General features: G+C 40.4%; 1 protein-coding gene across 4 annotated transcripts in view; it reads left to right on the top strand.

The window, feature by feature from the left end:
• The window catches only part of NEO1 (neogenin 1), a 395,751-nt gene that overhangs the window by 280,199 nt on the left and 92,915 nt on the right, over positions 1-22,637 (top strand). For all 4 annotated transcript variants that reach the window (XM_059714916.1, XM_059714914.1, XM_059714915.1 and 1 more), the window contains exons 6-7: positions 7,165-7,319; positions 8,204-8,324. In XM_059714916.1, the coding sequence (XP_059570899.1) occupies positions 7,165-7,319; positions 8,204-8,324 (276 nt within the window). The remainder of the gene's footprint in view (positions 1-7,164; positions 7,320-8,203; positions 8,325-22,637) is intronic.

Raw genomic sequence — 22,637 nt, 5'->3', positions numbered from 1 at the left:
TAGAGGAGGTTAAGCAGATAATTTTTTAAACAATATTTACATCCCTATTTTATTCACATCCCATTTTCCCTCTTGAGCCCCTTTAAATTAAAGAGAAACTATTCCCTCCCAGCCCCTTTAAATTAAAGAGAAACTATTCCCTCCCTGATATAATGAGAATACTATTATGTTGTTTTGATATGATAAGGCATTTCAAGAACGCCCCTAAATTTTTTTATGACCTTCGCTGATATTTAAGGGTGAGGCCAGATCATCTCAAATACTGTCTAATTGTTTAGGATGCATCTTATGCATATTAGGCTACTTCACCTGGGCTCAAGTGGACATTGATATTTTAAGGTATCACCATTTCAAAAGTTTGCAGAGTATATATAGTGATCAAACCATACGTTCTCCCCATGCCATTCTTTACTTGAGGCTTTCGGATGTCTTTCTTTGGTAAATCTTGCTTATAAGGTAATTCTTGCTGCCACCCACCTCTGAAGCCTGGAGGCAAATGGAAACTATGACAACAATTATTTGCTGGAAAAAAGTGGTTGCTTTGCCGCGCAATAAATGTGATTCTTCGGGATGTATTATCATTATGGAACACCCAGCCCAACCTCCTTCCTTACTTCTGTGGGGTCTCATAGCTCGCGAACATCTTGTTAACAAGGGAATCAAGGGACTGCTAGGCCCATTTTATCCCCTTTATTCCCTCAGATAGGAGAGGGGCATGAAGTCATCCAGGAGGCAGGCATTAATGCTGCCTACATTGACCAAAATAATCCAGTTTCTCATGCATAAGGCATGTGTGGACTAGAAATAGGATCCATGTGGAGAATACATCTTGACGAACCACAATGTTGTAAGGCAAGTAACCATTTCTTTCTTTGGAGATCACAACACATCAGTATTTAAACATTAAGAAATGTGTTTCTTATCATTTGCAAAATCATGAAGGAATTAAATGAAACCTCTGGTACAGAGATGTTGCAAATATAGTAGTCTACATTTGAAATTCTGTATAAGTATTTAGCAATTAAAATTGTTCTTTGCGTGATAATGACATTAAGAGGAATAGGGAGGGTAAGCTGAGCTGCCAAGGCTGCTTTGAAGTTTAATTGTGTATCTGGTAACGGAACACATAATCTTCCTTTACAAATCTTATTTTATATGGTAATTGGCTCATTTGCTTTCTGGTTATCAATTTAACTTCTCTACCACAAACATCTGCACTTATGTTTTGTTTAATCGGTGTGAATGCTAAACACTGAAGTAGTTAAACTGTAAAAGAGTGCATTTTAAAGGCATTATTTTTTAATTCATTAACAGGAAAGTAAGTGACAATGAAATGAACGTTTTCCATATTAGACATTTGTAAACAGCTTGGCTTTTATCCCACAGCCAAGAAAAGCACCCTCTGTTTGAAACAAGGAAACGTTCCAAATTTTTAGCTCCTTCAATCAAGAGTATATGGAGTAGGTAATGGCATATCCAGCTTGCATTTACATTTAGGTGCTAATCATGTCCAAGATTTGGTGCAGGTTCCCTCCTGCTTGTGTGCCCTGCATGAATTTAAAAGGGTGTTAGCTACTAAAGACAGCAAGTCATTTTACACAATGAATTGTTACCATTTCAAGCTCTAGGATGTATCTTCCATGTATCTTGTAGGTAGAAATGGCAGGGTTACTGCAGTATTTTTTATACCATGGTTTGTTTGTTTGTTTGTTTGTTTTGTCTCAAACATGACTCTCAAACATGTTGGGGAGTCATTTAAAATTTGTATTCTCTTGTCCACCTGGGTTTAGACTATTGATTCTCACTTCAAAGACTTTTTGTTTCACTCTTCTTCTTGGGTGAGTAACTTTGGATATTTTCTGCCTTTTTAATGTGCATAGGCCACTTTTAAAGTGCTTTCCTACTAAGTCTGGGACCTCTGCAGAGAATCAAGCCCAGCCCAGTCCAGTTCCTAATTTGTTGGTGCCTAGTTCCAGCAGGGGGCTGGACTTGATGATCTTAGAGGTCCCTTCCAGCCCTAATGTCTATGAAATCTTTCTTTGAGAATAGAGCTGCTTTTTCTAGATCAAACAACTCCAGTTGATCTAATCTAGCTGATCTATTTGATTTGGTAGTTAAAATTAAATAGATACGGATTGATACAAGAATGATAAAGTCAGTATAGAACCGACTACATGGGAAATGACTATAAGTTCTGCTGATATGGAAGCTGCTGCCAGGGAAGAGAGGTTACTAGTGGATTGCTTCAAGGACTGGTCTGTGTACTGAGTGATCTCCATATTTTCCTCAATGATCTTAGCCAAAATGCACTAATTAATTTTGCATTGACCTAGGGCTGGAGGCATGATCAATAACTTATGATTAGTATATCATGCAACTGCTGGATGATCTTGAAGACTGACGTAATAGAAATGGGGTGAAACATAATAAGCGTGGGCGTATTAATCAGTCATAGGGTGACTGTGCACCTTCAGTGTGGTAGATGAATGAAAAAGGTAATTGTGATCTAAGAGAGAACCTGAGAGGCAATTATTACTATTAGTGTCACTGTATAAAGCACTGCTGAGACCTCTTTTGGAGTGCTGCATACAGTTCTGGTCACCTGTGTTCAAGAAAGAAGAATTTGAAGTGGAGAAAGTACAAAAGGTCTAGAATGATTAAGGCAGGAGTATCAAAAATACAGCCTGTAGGCTGGATCCAGCCCACGTAGCTGTGTATAGGGTGCCTGAAGGTTTTGGGAAATCAAGGGCAAGGTGAGCAGGGCCAAGGCCTGTTACTGAATTCTGGAGTGTAGAGCCCTGTGGGGGATGCATTTTGACAGTGGTGGGACAAGCAACACCTGTGTTAATCGCTCTGGCTCCCTGAGCTAATACATTGCCGCTCACCTGTTCATCAGAGGTGGGTCTGGATCCATCCTGGGGCAGACAAGTGAGTTTGGCACATCTGGATTAAGGAGATGAGGGCCTATCATAGGCTTGTTGGCTTAGCAAAATAAAAGCTGAGAAGGGACATGGTTACCCTCTGATGTATTTATAGAGAACAGACACTAAAATGGGATAACTCTTTAAGCTAGTGATCCCTATACCAAATGCCTATAAACTGGCCTTGAATAAATTTAGGCTGGAAAAAAGAAGTTTCTAAACCTTCCAAATGGAGCTTCACTTTGATAGGTGTTGTGGGTGTAAAAAACCTACCTGGTTTTAACATGGATAAATAGATATATGCAAGGGATTATCTGATATAGTTGTCTGTTGTAACAGGAAACTAGACTGAGCGGCCTTGGATGTCCCTTTCAACCCTATGTTCCTATATGGGAGGGAGATGCATGCTTTCATATAGATGTCTTTTCTATCAGATACTTAATCAAATGGTAGTTAAATTTAAAAAATTAGGAACTGGGGAAGAAGTTGTAATAATATTGTTAGTGGACTGAAGCAAGAAATACTTCAAACTGGTAATTTTAAAAAGTATTTCCACATTTTAATGTGCAGTTGCTCCACTTAGACATGGAGTTCATGTTTGGAGATCTGTTTGTCTACAAGCAACCATTTAAAAAAAAAAATCATAAAAAGACAACTATGAAGAAAATGTAACTATTCTTAGGAAAAATGTAACAGTTGTTTGCATTTTTAAAATTTTCCCTGATAGGTATTAGATCCCATTGACTAACCAAGTAGGTGAGATGTTTGCCTAAACTCAGTGACCTGTTCATATTGACTTTCTTTGATAAAGTTTAAATGGGAAAGGGGTCCATTTATCTCTTTCTGGAAATTAGCAATCAGGGCTGCCAGGAAAAGTAAGGAAATTGTCCTTATGCTGATGAACATACAAAAACAAAAAAATAATATGAATGTTCTTCATAATTGATTATATTCATCTAGTATATTGCTGCAAGCTATTTGTCACTCTGCCATTAGGCAAGAGAGTCTTAGAGTGCTTGTGTGCTGATCCTCGCTTGTTTAGTAGAGAAGCTGTTTCAAAGCCTAAACATTTTGTAACTTATTACATTGAAGTCCTAGATTTTTGCTAAGAGGACCCACTATTCTTGCTGCTAATGTCAGCAAAATAGCACTGCATCTCTGTGCAGGTTTTTAGGGTTTGACATGTTTTAAAGTAATCCAGTAGCCATTAATTTACTCTATTCTGAAATGCTTATTGATACCATCAGAATAATTTATTAAGTTATATGCCACACAAAATAATTTATTGCCCATTCTCTTATGGATGTAATTGCGTGAATAACCCATAATTTTCTACTTTACCATCGAATAAGCATGCTGTAGAGTATTTTGTTCTTTAACATACTGTTTATATGATGTTAACTAAGGCTGCATTTTATAGAGGGTGTTGCTCTGGCTTTGGTTTGTGCATTTTAATGCCAAATAGTTGTAGTACTGAACAGACACCAGAGAAAATGTGTGCAATCTAAGTGAGGCAGCATACTGACAAAAAAAACAAGAAAAGATTTGATAGATATAAACTTGTCTAAATTGATTTGTTCAGATTACTCAAAGTGATACAAGATGGTAGGTCCAACAGAACTGAGAGTTGAACAGTATTTCTGTTACAGACGTGTGAGGTGGGGGTTTGGGGAGGGGGGGGTGGGTGTTGGTTTAATTGTCTTACCTGTATTTTTGTTCTTGGTGATATTGAAGTTATTATTTCATTTAATATATTTGGTAATGTTCTGTGTGGAGTTTCAGGGGTAAAAAAGTCTGTGTACACCTGTCCCTCATGTCTCTGGGAAGTCACCAGATGGTATTTTGGCTTTGATACAAATAATTTGTCACTATCAATGCATACTCTCATCATGTATGTTGACTGCATGATTCAAATTTGTTCTCTGGATCCCAAGCTCAATTTGCTGTACATCTAAAATGAAACTTATTGAATAATATTTCTGCAGTACTTTTTGTTCATGGATTTTTGACAGCCTTTTGATAAATAGAAGAGACACTTTCATTTTACAAGTGGAAAGATGTTGACCAACAGGATGCAAGACTCCGTTATATAAACTTTATTTGTGTAGCTGAAGAGTCTGTCATGGGATCAGTTCAATTAAATAAGGTATACAAAGTTATGCAGTTAAGCTCTAAAGATCTGCCCTTAGTTGCACAGTGAGTTCATCTTGGAACTCTGAATATGGCCACAAACAAACCTTCATTTCTACCAGTGGAAATTTCTCAGAAATTTATGCTGATAGAAATCCTTCTGGGAGAGGGGGCAGTACAATCATTCATTCTGCAGATACATCTTTTCCTTGCTCTCTATGGCTGTGTCCACAGCAGCATGGACGTTTGTTTCCCTGGTGACAAGAAGCAGCGTCTCACCTCGTGCTACTGCTGCTTTTCCCCAGAGAATGCCCGTGCTATGTGCCCTCTGGTGTACGGCAGGTTACTTCAGTAGGGTAGGGGAGCCTGGGACCAGCACTATGCTGGCCCCAGCAGCCTTACCTGGGGTCCTGGGGGCATCCTGGGGCTACAGCAGCAGTGATCCTGCTACTTGGAGCCTGGCCAGCAGCTGGAGTGTGGCTTTGGCTGGCCAGGTTCCAGTTTTGGGTGGTGTGCACTGACACTGTGTGCACCACTCCATTGTTTTCCACCTTTTTTTTTTTTTACCCCAGGATCTCCTGGGGTCAAACCCCACCCCTGCACTGCTACCTTGCAGTGTGGAGAACAGCTGAATGTGCGGTACATAGTGCCGCAGACATGTCTGCAGTGCCACATACCGCACAGCCATGCACATCTGGATGCAGGCTATGCCTTCCCAAGGCTGGGGTGATTCTAGTCTGGAGAAGGCAAGGGGAGCGGTGCCTGCTCCACCTTCCTGGTTCCCTTGAGGGGAGGATGGGGGAAGGAGAAGCATCAGGGAAAAACTCCCTGTAACTGCCCTAGACTGGGGTCCAGGAAACAGAGAAGCCACCTCCTTCACTCTGCTCCCAGAGGGAGAACTGGGGCACCCCTCACCCCCAACACCTATCCTGAACCAGGTAGTGTCAAATTTAGGGAAGAGGCAGGGAGCAGTGGCAACTGCTTTCCCCAGCTGGACCAGTGTGTGAATTAGGTGGGGGGCTTTGTCCAAGTGCTCCTCTGCCCTCTCTGGTGTATCCAAGAGGGGAGAGGAGCAGCCACCATTGCTCCCTGCCTCCAATGCAGGCCATGCCTGGGTTGGGGAAGGGACTGAGGGCTGCACTTCACTGCTCCCTTGTCCTCCCAAACCCATCAGGGAGGAGAAAGAAGCATGAGAGCGAAGCCTCTTGCCCAGTCCACCCATTGGCCCAGGAAGGGAGAGAAGTTGGGGATGGAGATGGGGGCAAAGGGAAGGTGGGAGGGGACACTACCACTCCTTGGGCTCAGTTCAGGTGTCTGTCAGCTGAGTGACAGGAATTATTTTTCTCCTGGAGTGGCCACTTTTGCTTCAGAATTAAAGGCTTGAATGTCGGCACACCTATTGTTTTTTACCTAGAGAAGAGCAATTCTCCCAGTAGAAACTGAACGTCTGTCTCTGAGCTCCTAGCTCCAGTGCCTTATGCCACTGCACAGTCTTGCTCACAGTTGGTGTGTGGCAAGATGTTCTCTGCTTTAGATGCACAGGAGCATGCAATGTGTTGCTCAACCATAGAAGTCTTTTTGTTGGCTTCTAGTTACATTTACCTTGATTCTAATATACTTCTGACTACCATGCTCTTACAGAGTGTTTCCATTGTATTTGATTCAGCTTTGTTTCCCGTATGTTCCCAGATTGCCTCAGTTCAACTGACTATCATTTCTCCATTCAACTGACTATTTAATTGAATGGAGAAATGAAACCTAGTAGCTAGAACATTTTGTATCTGTTCCTACTTTTTGCTACTAGTAACAGATTTTTTCCCCCCCGCTAGAATGGGAAAGTAGCCTGTACAGTTGTGTTTTCAGTTTGGTTTAATTGTTTGTGGTCACTGGCAATTGTAGTTAGTATTTTCAGAGGCTCCTAAGAAAGTTAGGTGCTTAGTTTTCAGTCTCTTCAGAATTTCTGCTCCTATTACTCCTGGTTGTTGCATCATGTATGGAGGCATTTTTTAATTGTACCCATTTAATTGTTTTATTGTACCCAAAGTATAAATTGTGGTTTGTGTTAATTTAGGTATCAGTAATAACTTGTCTCTTTCTAACCTTATATTTAAAGCTCCACCTGAATTTCTGAAGCAGCCTGCTAATATTTACGCTCATGAATCCATGGATATTGTGTTTGAATGTGAAGTGACTGGGAAACCAACTCCAACTGTGAAATGGGTCAAGAATGGCGACATGGTGATCCCTAGTGACTACTTCAAAATTGTTGTAAGTACATTTTCATTTTGAGGTATTGGACCTATGGCTTAATCCTTTTATGTATGTGCATGTGAGAGAGATTCCTTTATAGGGTTAGCTTCTTTCTTTTGCAGTATTATGGATAAGGTCCAGAAGAATTAAATTGTTCCTTGAATCCTTTATTGTTGCATAATCCAGCTGCAAAACATTTTATTGAAGAGCACTGGCATTATTCCTTGTACTATGGGTCTGTTTTTTTTATAGTATTCAGCTTCAGCTTGAAAGGTAATCTGGAAAGTTCAAACTTGTAAAAACCTTAATATGAATTCAGATTACATTTTGTATAGTCATTTATAAATGGACAAGAATATTGTAGTCACAAAGATCTTACTGAAATAGCAGCTCTCAAAATTTGGTGGACCAGGCCTTTAAATTGTAACCTTAATGAAATTCATTACTGAGATCTGTTACGAATAGCTTGATACTTAATGCTTGTATTATTGGGTAACTCTGAGGCTACTAGACTGTGTGAATACTTGATTTCCTGGTATATAGTTTCTTTTTCAGGACCATTTTACTCGAATGGTCTTTTGTTATATACTTGTATGAATGCTTTGCACTTCATCTGAATGTTGTGGTTATGATTTTTGCAGTTAAAGAATTCCATGTGTATTAATGGTGGTTTTTGTTCTGGGTTTTTGTTTAAATGTCCAGCATCGTTTGAGGATTCATAATAAAAGATACTTCACCTGGGACAGGGACATGGTTTTCAATAATGGCCATGATATCTGGCAAGGAATTCATTAAATGCATGCATTAAAATGAAGTCGTGGCAAACATGCTATTTTAAAAACTTGTCTTTACACCTGAAACTCATTTTAAAATAAAAGTTTTATTTTATCTTGTTGCTTCAGAAGGAACACAACCTGCAGGTCTTGGGTCTGGTGAAATCAGATGAAGGATTCTATCAGTGCATTGCAGAAAATGATGTTGGAAACGTGCAGGCTGGAGCCCAGCTAATAATACTTGAACACGGTAAGATAAACTGGGGCAACATAATGACAAAACAAGGGGCTTTGTCTGCATGAGGCATTAATTCTACAATTCAGCTAAATAAAAATGTTTTTTTAAGGCTTGTGAATTGTTCAGCTAGATATTCTTTCTGCATGTTTGTGATTTATTAAGGGAATATTAACAAGACCCAAAGCCTTCTCCTTTCAATATACTACTATAATCTGAAGTGTTTGCTCAAATGATCAATGGAGTTGGGTATCTGAGGGTCTCCTGTGGCACTTGCAGATAAAAGCATAGTGAGTCTGTCTCAGGTGAAGCTGAACAGTGGGAGTACAGAAGTGAAAAATGAACTTTTGTGGAGATTCTACTGGTGAAGAATTTTGAGCCAAATTCATTTCAGTTTCAGAGTCAGTTATCTGCTATCAGTACTTACTTTTTAAATAATCTCCATCAGTCCTGCAAACTGACAAAAGTGGAGAAGGGGGAGAAGAATTCTTTCAAAAGGACATTTGTGGTGTAAAATTAATCATGGTATGGTTGGAGGAATCATTAATAATGTTCACATCCTTGCTATGATTTTAAGCCTATGATGTCTTGTATTACATACTTCAGATGTTAAAGAAGCATAAATGCTGTCATGATAATGGTAATACATTAGCAGAAACGCAGAGTGTTACAAGTACCATCGTAGGGTGACAAATGGCTCTTCCAGCATCAGATCACATAACTTTTGGTAATCAGTTTTAAGAGGATAGTGGAGAAAACTGTTACGAAGGTGAGGGAAGACATCAGACAAGAAAATATTCATTTCATACCTTTGGGTTTTGTATTGCCTGTCTAGTTCAGGTTTTGTTTTAAAATTTGTGATCCTTGGTTATCTCGAAGAAGGTATATGCTATGCATTCTGTTGTATGTGGAAAAGAATGTCTTTCTTGTTGGAAAATATTACAGAGAAGATGTTGCTGAAATAGGACCATAAACATACTGCTGCTGCTTGCTTGAAATTTCCATAGACACAATATAATGAGAGGTGTTTTGGGTGTTTAGCCTGCAAAGGGTAAACTGTTAGATGGGGAGTTGTGTTTCAGTATTAGTTGAAGAGATTTGTGCATATTACACAATTTTCAACATGCTTTGGGATCAACGGTGTCTGCTGCTAGTTTCAGAGCCTTTAGTAGTATAAACTCTGGGTTTTTCCTCTGCTTCCCCAGTTAGGAATCTAGATCCAGCAGTAGTATATTGCTCTTCATTTGTTCAGGAACGAAAATCAAACATAATTTTATTACTGACCAATATAGAAATCAGATAAGAGAGCTTATATGAAGTGGAAGTAGTGTTTTAATAATATTGAATGATACAGCTACCTAGTTGGGAGCCATGCCTTGTCCAGATGTGTATGTTGGTTCTCGATTTAGGACCCAGGTGACTTGTTCTGGGGGAGAGGAGGGGACTGACCATGAACTTTCCATTCAATAATAAGCAAATTTATTGATACACAGTGACAACAGAAAAGAAGCAAAGCAAACAATCAAGCAATTCTATATATCTACCAAATCCTAGGGCCATCATTAGAATCAAGGTACATCTGGCCAGGACTCAGTCTTCACTCTGAGGCTTTCTCTTCAGTGTCAGATGTCAGCATGTCAGCAGCCTGGAGGTGGGATAGCCGAGGCCTACCCACCTCACCCCCCAGTGGGGTGGATAAGATGAGTTGGTGGTGTGCTGTCTGTTCATGGTGACCTTGGGGACCTTCCCAGGGGACAGAGGGGGACCCCTCTTGGGGAGGAGGATGGGGAGGAGGGACCTTTTGTTACTCTCAAGTCTCTGCTTTTGTATTCTCCTTCCCTCCTGATGACTCTTGACCCATGGCTGTCTCTGGTTGGTCTCTCTGTATGTCACACAATCCATGTAGCTCATCTCATGCATACATACTAATTTGGTCTTTCTGGGCCTTCTCCTAATTGGTCTGTTCCCCCAAAAGCGGGACTCACTGCACACCCTCCCCCCCCCCTCCCCCCCCCAGCTGCTCTGGGGCCTTGTTAGCTGATTCCACCTTATCTCATGTTATGGAACAGTATGGTACGTGCCCCCAGTTTCTCGGACTGTATGTCTATCCATTGGCCTTGTTGTGCTTCGAAGGCTGTGTGAAACTGTGCATTAGAGACCCAAGCTTCCAGAAATCAGTCAACCTCTGCTACCCATCTTGAATCATTCTAATGCATATACATATACCTATAAGTCAGGTCTCAAAAAACAAATGTTTAAATGCCATTCTTGAGACAACAATGTACGTTACCCAGGGCTTAAAAGATTCTTTGCTCTTCTTCCTTCTTTCTTTCTGCTTTAGTCCTTTCTGTCTCACCCTTATTAGTCCTTTCCTCTTCTTCCTCCTATCTGTATTAGTTTTTGCTCCCTGTTCTGTTCCACTGACCTCTCCTGTTACATAGAAGGACTTTACCTTCCAACTCTGACCTTTCTTTTGCATGCTGCCAAAGGATTGTGGATGAAGTCTTGGTGAATTCTCAAAACAGGTGTAACATTACATCTATGAAAATCTACGTTCTGTTACATGCCCTGCAATGTTTTTTAATAGTACATCCATGCATACCACCAATAAGTTCAAATATTGCTCTTTATCAACGGGTGTATTATCACAGTGCTTTGCTTAATGTGCACTAAATTTGTGTTAATTGTGGGTGATGGCATAACAAGTGGTACAGCAGATATATGAGCAGGATGTGTCTAATGAAGCTTAATTCATGAAAAGGAGAGTAATTTTTAAACTCAGAGTAAGCTTCAGTATCTTACTTTGATGCTACCTTAAAGCAAATGAAAGGTGAGGAGGAAGGAAGGTTTCAGAAAAGGTGTGTGAGTATTTTTAAAGTATATGATGATAGTGTCCTAATTGCAAGCTGTGTGTCTAGGTATAAAAATAAAAGATGTTTTGCACTTAACAAAATTTGGCATGTTATCTCAAGACAGCTGTTTGGGGGGAGGGGGGTTCTTTATATCAAATTTAGTAATGAGAAATATTCACTTTAAGTCTGAAAAAATGGACAATACATTTATAAGGAGAATAAAACACTGTTACCTGTGCATTGTGTTCTTGCATATATACATTATTACTACCAGGGTCTGTATCACTTCTCCTGTGTCCAGACCTTCCTAATTTTTCAGTTTCCTTGATCTTCAAATAACAATGTCAAAAGGTTCCTGGCTGATTTGGCAAGGCTTTCCAGTGGGGTCCTGAAGATTATAAAATCAAGCTTGTTTTTACTTTAAAAAAGAAAGAAAGAAAAGCCAGAGGTTGTATGGAGCTGTTTAGAAAAAGGACATTCCATCTTCATGGGTCAATGATAGATAAGTGGACAAAGGTTTTTACTGTGATGGGTATACCTAAGTAGAGTTGAGCATAACTATAGCATTTGTTGGTGATGAGGAACAAGGAGGTGACAGATATTAAAGAGATATGATTAGATAAGTAGGAAAGGCTAATCAGTGCCTCATCATTTGTCACCTGGTATGTCATGTTAGATTTCAGTCAGGGTCTCTCTAAATTGAGTAGTCTTTATTTTGCTGAGTACTCTCTGTATGGAAAGCTTTCCAGGTACTTGTCTTTGTTGCTTTCCTAGAACTTTTCTGCTTGTTGGATTGCTTGTCCCTGTGCACCTACTCATTGCGAGTGAGCATGTGCCTCAAGTTCAGCCTTTTATGTTGTAGCAATTACCTTACACAGTATGTATGTGTCTTCCCCCTTCTTGTGCATTGTGCAAGCCTAGCCCTGGCCCTGCACTGTCACTGGTCCATGTTCCTGGTTCCACCTGTCTGTCCTGTTTCCAGATGCCACTCCCTGCCCACCCCTGGCCCCATCCCATCCGCCTGGCTGAGCATGCCCTACCCACAGGGGTCCTGGACCAGTCTCCCAGGAGTCTTCGGTTCTGGAGCCAGGATCACTGGGCAGTAGCAGTGTGGGGCCGGGGCCCAGGGCAGAGCCACGGTTTACTTCCAGGTCTAGTAATCTATCACTTAGTGAGTTTTGGTGATCTGTTGTGAGCTGGTAGGGAGGGGGAGGTGGGAGGAAGCCAAGATGCCAGCAGCAGCAGCTGGGTTGTAAGCAGCAACTTGGCTTTGGCCTGAGCCTTATTAATGCAGCTCACTACTCCTGAAAGGTTGCTGACCCCTGGTCTACATGTCTATTTGCATTGTGGCTGTACATGTGCCTTAAACAGTCAGGCATGGACAGTTTGTCTTAGAAGCACCTGTACAGTATGCATTTGCAAAAGCCTTCTTGGTGGCTGTCACCTCAATGAGAAGAAAGGTCAAGATGCACACATTTATGGTGAATCCCTGCACCATGCCGTCTTTCACCAGACAAGGTATCTTTGGTGGACTCACCCCAAATTCCTACTTGAAGGTGTCACTGAATTCCATCTCCCAGTGGCCAACCATCTTTTCACTCTCCAAAGCTTGAGGTATTATTGTTATACATGCTGAACATGGAGAGCACTTTGTCTTACCTTGGTTGTTGTTTTCCTTGGATGAGAGGTACAAAAGTACAGTGATTTTAGCATATACTTTGTTTAATTGGATAGTGGACTGTGTTCATGTGTTTATTGAAACTGATGATGTCACCAAAAAAGTGCTGATATAGCATTTTAATTCTGTCATAAATGTTTTAGAGTTCATCCCCCCACAGCCCAGGCAATCCCAGTGGCCTTTCAAAGGAATATCTCCATAGCTGATATCTGAAAAGCAGTCATCTGAAGTTTTATATGTAGGGAGAGTTAGTTTACTATATTAATCTGAAGTCAGGCAGAAAGCAGGGTGGATATACACCGTATAGGCTGACTATATAAAATATATAGAAAGCATAAACTTTTGTGAACTCAAGCCTGCTTTATAGGCCAGGAATCTGATGAAGTGAGCTTAAGAGTTCACAAAAACTTTTGCTTTCTATTTCATAGTTCTCTTTCATAGGCCAGTTCTTTTTCTTGTTTGCTGCCCTGCTTCCCCCTCTTTTCTCCCTCCTCCTTTCCTACCTTTTGTATACAGATCACTCACTCTGCACTTCTCTATGCTTGTCCTTTCACAGCATCCGAGATCAAGAGTTCACAACAGCTTATGCTGCCTGTATATCTTATTTAGTTGTTTCATATATAGCCATAGAATGACACAGCTGGAAAAGGACCTCAGAGGTCATCTCTTTGAAAAGTGCCAATGAAGAAGCTTCCACAGTTTCCCTAGATAGCATTTTTTTTTTGGAGACTTAATCTAAATCCCCTTTGCTTCAGTTTGAATCAACTGCTCTGTGTCCTGCCCACTGTAACAGGATGCAACAGTTGTTTTTCCTTTTGTTTTCCCTTTTCTTTCACCATATTAAACATACCCAGTTCTCTCAACTTTATTTTGTACCCCTTTATCATCTTTGTTGCTCACCTATGGATCTTTTCCAGTTTCTCCATATCCTTCTTAAATTGCAGAGCCCAGAGCTGCACATAGTACTCTAGCTGAGGCCAAATTAGCTAGACCTAAACCACCTTTACCTGGTACTGCAGCATCAATAGAAGCCTCCACGGCTGATGCTACGTTTGGGAAGGTAGCCCTGCAGTTGTTGTCTGTTGAAGGCTTGGAGACCCACATCCAGGTAAGGTGGGCATTGCTTTAGTCACCTGTAGTACAAATGTGCATGTAGGCCAGCACATGAACAAGAAAGGGAAAAGTACTTACCAGTAACTAAAATTCACTGACAGATGTTATCCATTGAGAAGCAATTCCATATCCTGCTTTTATCATCTTGACTAAGAGTCCCTTATGCTCTAGCTTTCTGTAAATAGGAGGAATGGGATGCACATACTATCTTTTAAGGCCTTGGCATGGAGCATATGGACAGATGGTGCTCGTGCATACTGTACGGGTGCTTTTAAGACAAATTGTCCATGCTAGACTGTGTAAGGCACATGTACAGCCTCAGTGCAAATGGACACATAGACCAGGGCTCAGCATCCTTTCAGGAGTAGTGAGCCAGATTAATAGAGCTCAGGCCAAAGCCAAGCTGCTGCTTACAGGCCAGGCTGCCACTGCTGATGTCCCGGTTCCATGGCTTGGATTAAATCACTTGGTGTGCTGGATCTGGCCTTTGTGCTGTAGGTTGCCAACCCTTAATATACATGATATGTCTTGAGGAGCACCAGTGACTGATTAGTAACTTCTTTCTCCCATACCTTTGCAAAAGAGAAAATACAGGGAACTTTTTCACACTAAAAGATGTTGCTTGTCTCTGTTTTTATCAGTTGTAGATGGTGATCTGTAGATGTAATAAATTTAATCTGTGTAAGGTGTGATAATCAGCCATGAGATAAGCCTTCATTTTCTATGCCTGGACATTAATTTCACACTGCAGAAACAATAATTCAATGATTCCATGCAGTCTGTTGCACATAAAAAATTATCCCATGTGTATACCCCCCCAAAAGTATGTCTAATAATAGATGTACTCCAAAAATATGTTTATATTTTATTTACATGCTCCAAAAAATGCTAGGAATAAGAGATATGGCTTTGATAAAATCATTATTAAAATTTCACTTTAGGTATGAGTTGTTCGTGTTTTTTTGGTGAGGAATTCATAAAAAATTGTGGTTGAGGGCAATTTATTTTTGGCTGATCTGGTAAGATAAATTGTAGCAGATGTAAAAATAATCTTTTTTTTATCACTGGTCCACAATAGCAGCTTAAAGTGCGAAGAGAGGGAATGGCTGCACCAAGCCTGGTATCATGTAACCTCCAGTGCTCCACTTCTCCATTGTACTTCAAAGGTACTTTCAAAGGTCTGCCCTTCTGCAGGGTATGAACCCTATCATGAAGGTTATGAACACTATCCCCTCTGCCCCAAGGCAGATTTCTGAGAGTCCTTGCTCCCTTCTGTGTATCACTGTGGGGCAGTGGCTGCTTTCTTGATGCTTAATATCTTGGAGATTGTGATGGAATTCTCCATGGTGCCAAACTGCCCCATCCAGACCTACGACTACCTGAAATTTGGAGACATAGCTGTAGTCAGAGAGATCCTCATCATTACCCAGCTTCTACTGCTGTTGACACTTGTTATTACTATCATAACCTCACATATTCAACAGCTTTGCTGCTCCTTACTGCTTCCCATTTCAATCTGTTATGAGAGATCCTTAAACATTATATCAAGAAGAAGTCAATTCATTTATGGCTCAGGGAGGGGCTCCAGAGAGCCCTGAAATTCCTCTTACTTGCCCAAAAAGTATTTTTAACTTTTCCATTTTTAATGTAATTGCATATTTGCTGAGCATTTACTGATCTTTACCCCATTTTTACAAAGTAGAATTAGGGCAGTGGTTCCTAGCCTTTTTTGAACTTGAGATACCTGTTCATGACTTTTATGAAGTGAGTAGCATCCAGTTTCAAAAACTAATATATAATATTACGGTGCTTATCTCCTTCCAGAGGGGCTGGGCAAGGGGGGTGGGGGATTGGCCATGAAGGGTTAAGCTTGAGTCTGTCCTTATCTGCTTATCTCTTCACACCTTGGGGCACCCTTTACAGGATCTGGCAGCACCCCTGAGTTCCATAGCACCATGGTTGAGAATCACTGGGTTAGGACAACAACCACATACAACAAAATGTAACCTAGTTCTTTCCTGTTAGCATTTTTAGAGCATTACATTGTCTGTACACTGTCCTTGTTAATATTTTTAGTTACTCTATAAAATTGACTTTTACTTTTTAAAGGGTAAATGTTGGTGACAGGACTGAGAGATGCAGCTAGGGCTAGTAGTCTAACCATTTGCCATGTGGCAAGCACAACCCTGAATTGCCATGTGGAGACTGGAAAAGAACAGGTGGTAGCAACAAGAAGGAGGTGCCTTCAGGGGAGGAAGGCAGATGGTTTGCTGTCACCCCTATGTGACAAGCACTTGACAAGTATTCAGACAGTAATAAAAAAAAAAGAATAATTATTGAATGTCGTATACAAAAAAACATAGACTATAAATAAATATGCTCCTTTAGGTAGGCAACTGTTTCAAAACATCATTCAAAATACCCTGTACGTTAACTTCAAAGTTCTGAAGTGAATATAGTATGTTAAGTGAACTGGGAACCTTTATGCTGCAGAGAATAATTCTGATCAGTCTGTTTTTCTTTTCTGTTGTCTGTAGATATTACAAGAGTGAGATCTTGAGAACAGAAGGTTGAATTTAGCTGGTATCTAGCAATATGCCACATCAGCACTTCTTTGGTGGCATCATCAGTTTCTGTGGCCTTTAAACTTCCATGAAAATAAATTTGTAGTCTGAATGCAGAGAGAAAATCATGCATGTGAAGAACTGTCAGTAACAGAGGACTTCAGAACAAGTGACAGAAGCAGTAGGCCTGGGGAGTGTGAAATATGCCTTGTCCTTTACTGTATTGAGCTTGTTAATCTAAAATTGTCATAAATGGAGTTTGAGTGATTGGCAGGGAAGTACTTACCAGAAACTGCAGATGCAGTTTGAGTGTTGTGGTCTTAACTCATTTAGAATAGCATACCCTTTCTCTTTTCATTAGGTGGATATTATTTTTTCCATTGAATTATCTTAAGATGGTCCCAATTCGAAGAGAACTTTGAAATGCTCATTATTGACCTAAACTTTTCTTTCTGACTGGGGTAATTGAAGAAATTCCTCAGGGTATCATCATATTATCACACAACTTTGTATTGGTGCTCTTCTGTGTCCATAGAAGTTTTATGACTAGCTAAGCTCCATCTAACACTGATGTGACATTTGACATGTATTATGGACCTTGAAAGATCAAGTCTTCCTCACCTAGAACAGCACATGGGACACCACAGATATGGTGAAAAAAATAAATTCAGAGCCAACATATTTCATCAAGGATCATGCTACAACTAATGGCTCTCACAGCTGCAAGAGTATTTGTAGCATCCATTGTAGGAGAGGAAGTAGAGTATTGTGCTTTTGTTCTGGAGTGAGATTCAGGAGAACATATAGTTTAGTTCACTGCCTTCTTTGCAGGCTGGTGTGACCTTGGCAACTCATATAACATGGTGTTTTAGTTTCCCAACTCTAAAACAGGGTAACAGTTCCTTTTTCTCATGTCCTTTGTGTCTGTAGTAGCCACTGATGTGATTTAAAAAAAAAAAAAAAAGGAGAAAAAAATGCAAAAGGCAACCTCAGGAGGCTCTGAGATTTTGCCGGGAAGCAAGCCACCAACAGGGTCTTATACTGCATCTGGATGATATACTATTTGAGCTTCCCTAGTCTGGTGCCAGTCAAGGGCAGTCTCCATTTAGGTCTCAGTTTACATCCATAGTTGGGACTTGGAACCTATCTGGGGATGAGAATCACACACTTTTATTTCCTTTAACCTCAAAACCCAGATATAACTATTTAAAACATGTCAGATGCTAACACAGTAAGGAATTTAAGAGACTTGGTACACCCAAAAGATACTTCTAGCGCAGACAGACAGGCCAGATTGTTTTACAAACATAAGCAGAGAAGGGCAAGATTACGCCTCTTCTCTTAGGAAGCCCAGTAGGTTTGGCTCTGTGACATTCCACAAGACATGTCTGATAATCTACCTTGCCGACCAAGTTAAAAGGCTATGATCATAAACAGGTTAATAGATAGGTATCTCCCATCATTGTTCCTAGGAATATGGAGTGATAGGTGAGAACTTTTCACAAATCATGACCAAAAAATATTACCAGTGCTCTTCTCAAGGTGAAAGATAATTTTGTCCACTGAGTAGGGCAGAAGTAATGAATTTTATTCATTTCAACTAGGAATCCTGATTGTAAAAGTTCTGTCCAACCTCACTAGAGAAGTGTTCGGTGGTCTTAATTACATCATATTAGCCCTAGGAAATATGTTTCTTGATCCTGTTAAATATAGCAGTACTCAATTCTGTGAACACATTTCCTATGAAGCCTCCTGCCTTCTGTCTGCACAGATTCTGAAAGGGGTAATTGAAAAAGAAGCTTGACACTTCAGGAAAGGTGTTTCAAGTTTGCCTGCCTCCTCTTCAGGAAGCATCTACAATAATGACTTCCAAACATTCAATAGAAAAAGGTTTATGGCCTGATTTGAAAAAGGACATATGGATCTTTTAAAAACACTTCCACTGAAACTATATGAATAACTGCTCATCTGGGTCCAGCCCGGAGAAAAACAATCTGCAGGTTAGATAGCTGTCTCCTTTGGACTGTTACACACATCAAAGGCAATTTCTATACTAGTCTCCCTTGCTCCCCCCCCCCAGTCAGTTTAATGGCTTTTTTTTATTAATTACTTCATTTGGGGTCCAACACATTGTGAATCAAGAAGTAGTATTGTACTGTTGGATGTGTAATGCATAAAATAACTTAAATTGTAATTTAATTGACTTTCAATGAAACTGGAGACATATTAGAAAAAGGAGCCGCAAATTGTGAATGAAATGTTGGAATAAAATAAGAAGTCTGCAGTGGATCAAAGGATGACCTTGTTGGGTATTCCTCCTGAAGATTATTCTGTTTCTTCTCAGAAGCAGAAATTCCTGCATATTCCTTTTTTCTTGCACAGTTTTATGTATCAGAAGGCAGATGAGGTCCCCGTAGTGTACATGAATGAATTTTGGAAGTCTGACAGTGAGCTACCAGTGAAAAACTGATTTATAGACTGAAATGGAGTAGTTGAAACTTCATAGGTAATTTGAATCTTTGACTACACAAAAGGCCATTTAAAAACAAAAAAAGACAAGACTGCTCAAAAGAAATGGCTCTTGGGAAGCAGGCAGTAGTAATAAACACTGACAAAGTGGTATATGAAGTGCACCTACCTTTGCTAGTATCAGAAACCCTAATGAGATTCAAGGGTTCCCAATTGGGCTCAAATTGAAAGCAGACCCAAAAAAGGAGGAATGTTAATCCCCAAAAATGTACGTAGTCAGAGACAAGAATTTGAGCTAAATTGCTTCCATCACTCTGTAAGTATTCTCCACCTTGATTTATGGTAGATCAGCATTTGTGTGTCTGTATGTGTGGACATGCTTACTTGGTGGATTAAAGACTCTGTTCAGTCTAAATAAACAATCACCATGTTAAAACTCCTTTTTTGTATAAATCATAATTTCCTAGAAAAGAGAAATAGTCAGGGGCTTATGGTAGTTTGAGCAAAATACCCTCTGTTTGGCAGTAAATTGTGTTTTTTAATGCTAATGCTAAAATCACTATCCTGCATGTTTGCATTCTCTTTTCTCTATGCATGGACATGCATTTTTTTTCTTAAAATGGAGGAGTCTTATCAGGTTGTTATAAAGGCCATGAATCTCTGAAAAATCTTAAGGCGTCAGGTGTGACAAACTTAATAGAGTTAATACTAATTACATAATCCAGTTTAAAAAAATACTTTGGATGTGTTGAAAGGAGGTGAAGGCTTTTCAAACTTCAGTCTTGGACGCTTCATCTTAAAATATCAAAATTGCTTCATTTGAATTATGAATGTCTTGCAGAGTCCCATTTTGAAAATTGAGTTTTAGGGAGGGAAAACAGCACCTGAAAATTCAAAACTATTGCAGATAATATTTTCTAAAACTGAAACCCAACACCTTGCAGTTATTTTTTTTTATAATAGTTTTGTTAATGAATTGGTGTCAACATAACTATGTTCATTCCTTTTATGCTGAAAGAGCATTTTTATTGTTATGTATGTTGATCAGCTTAGTTCTTCCTCTTGGGAAATCAGTAATGTTTCTTATGTCTATACATATGTTAAACACGAAGTAGGGTGCTCCATTTGTGAAATTAATTTGATTTCTTGATTTAGTTCCATTTAAAAATACCTTGGAAAGGAATCTGATGAAGGTTGTAAGATCAGCAGTTTATTTTGAGCATAAATTTAACTACAAGTACGCTGAGTTGTCCCATTCACAAGAGAATAAACTAAACTGGGATTCAGATTTTAATTTAATCTGTTAAAATGGAAAGCTTAAATGGTCAAAGTCTGAAGGATGGCATCAGGAAGCAGAAGCTGGAGGAGGGGAGCCTGGAGACCCCAGCAGTCTTGCGTGGAGTATGGGGGAAGGTAGAGACGGCAGCAGGAATAGGAGATGGAGGCAGGTAGCAGTGGCTGGGGGAGTGATGCCTGGATGCCTCTGGGGGAGTGCAAGGAACTAAGGAGGTTAAAGTGGAAGGAGCTCACAGGCTATAAGTTAACCAAGAGTTGGGCAGACTTTCATAAAGTAACTTGTCATAAGGCAGGGTTTCTGATATTTGTCAGAAAGACTCCATTGGTGATTGGTGGGAAGCAGTTTGGGTTCAAGTCTGTAGTACTTTTTCAGAATAGCAGCTTAATCTCTCTGCTCTTTAACTGGATTCCTAATGCAAACTCTAGGATCAAAACTAATGTGCCTTGATTTTTGTCCATCTCTGGACAAAGCAGCACCATTTTATATGAGTGATTTTAACAACTGGCAGTAGTGTGTAACCACTAGGGCTATGCGAAGCTTCGGTTCCCAATTCAATTTGGTGGAAATTGGGCCTGATTCGGAATCAGAAGACCCTTTAATCTCTCCAAATTGATTTGGAGATTCAGGCATAGAGACGGCTTTAAATGGTTTTTCTACATACCTCTAGGTAGCAGGGGCTCATGATCGCTGGGGTGCATGGAGCATCCCAGAGGAGTGTGGGGGGCTCCCCAGTGCGCTCAGCAGCAGACCTGGAAGTGAACTAGAAGCACTTCTGGTCCACTTCCAGGTCCACTGGGGAGCGTGCAGGGGGGCCCCCACAGCTCAGTGACTGGCACTTCCTGGGTCTGGTGGGACACCCAGGGTCCCCCTGCGGCTGATTGTCAAGCTGGAGGGGCACGGGGGGAGGCCCCTGCATGCTCCCAGGCAGACCCAGAAGTACTTCTGGTTCACTTCTGGGTTTACTGCTGAGCACATGGAGGGGCCCCCCACACTCCAATGGGATGCTCCATGCGCCCCAGCATTGCAGCAATTGCGAGCCACATCTGCTACCTCAAGGTATGTAGAAAAAACTTTGAAAGCTGTGTCCGTGTCTAAATCGCTGATTCTCCAAATCAGCTTCAAATCTTCAGATTTGGATTCAGCCGAATCGAATCAGGGACAGTGATCCGAATCAATGAATCGAATCACTGTCCCTGATTTGGGCCAAATCTGAATTGAATAGGGCCTGCTTCTCACACCCCTAGTAACCATCTCTAGATGGGATGGCTAACGTGCTGGCATAAGAGCCTGAGCTTTTGCACTGTAAATTTGCTATTCAACAGCAACTGTGATTAGAGAAAAGAACTTAGTAGCTACATGTTTCAGTACTGAATAGCAATTATGTTCCTTTGATTATTGTACCGCCATTGCTGTGAAGAACAGGTTTACAGGCATTGATGCCAAGCTCCAGTGCTGTTGGTGTTGCATATTACTTTTCAGCAAGATGACTTCTCCCAAAAGAAAGCTAGGAAACTTAATTATAATTCACTGAAATGTAAGCATAATGTTTTTTAAAGGGAGATGGATATTTTTCATCACTCCTTAATTTACAGACAACTCTGCTGTGCAGACTTGATTCAGATTTTAGTTCCCTAGGATGTTTACCTGCTACTAATAGGTAAAAAATAGGCCTGTGCGAAGTGGCTACTATTCGCTTTGGATTCAGATTCGGCTGATTCAGGGGACAGTGTTTTGATTTGGTGATTCAAATCACTGTCACGAATTGATTCATCCAAATCTGGTTTGGAGATTCGGCTGCCGCCAAATCTCCGAAGCAAACAGGCCCCAACCCCGCCCGCTCTTCCAGCCTTGCCCAGCCCCAGCCTCCCGGTTCTTTACTGACACAAAATCTGGATCCAGCTCCCTGTGGCAACGAGTGGAGACTGCCCGAATCTCCGAAGCTCTCCTAATCTTTTCCAAATCTATTTGGAGAGCTTTGAATCAATTTGGACCTTTTTATTGGTCTCCTGATTCGATTCGGATTCAGAGATTTGACTGCTGAATCAGGTCGAATCTCCTCCGAATTGAATCAGCACCCAAAGCTTTGCACAGCCCTAGTAAAAAATAATCAATCTTATGTTATCACAGTGAATAACTGAGTTTTTTTAGCTTGCTTTCTTTGGAAGATGATAAGCATCATAGCAGAGGTTAATTTTAGCTTGATTTCGAACATAACTATTACTGTGTCAAAATTTTTCATTTTGTAACATACCTTAGCGCCAAGAACTATAACACTGTATAATAACTGAGCTCTGTTAATTGATTTTTGTATTTGTGTGTTTCATGATACAGTTTCATGATAATTCTTCCAAAGGC

Source organism: Alligator mississippiensis, chromosome 11 (assembly GCF_030867095.1).
Source record: "Alligator mississippiensis isolate rAllMis1 chromosome 11, rAllMis1, whole genome shotgun sequence".
Classification (NCBI taxonomy): Eukaryota; Metazoa; Chordata; order Crocodylia; family Alligatoridae; genus Alligator; species Alligator mississippiensis.
The sequence above is the reverse complement of the archived record's forward strand: the minus strand, read 5'-3'. Positions and strand labels throughout refer to the sequence as shown.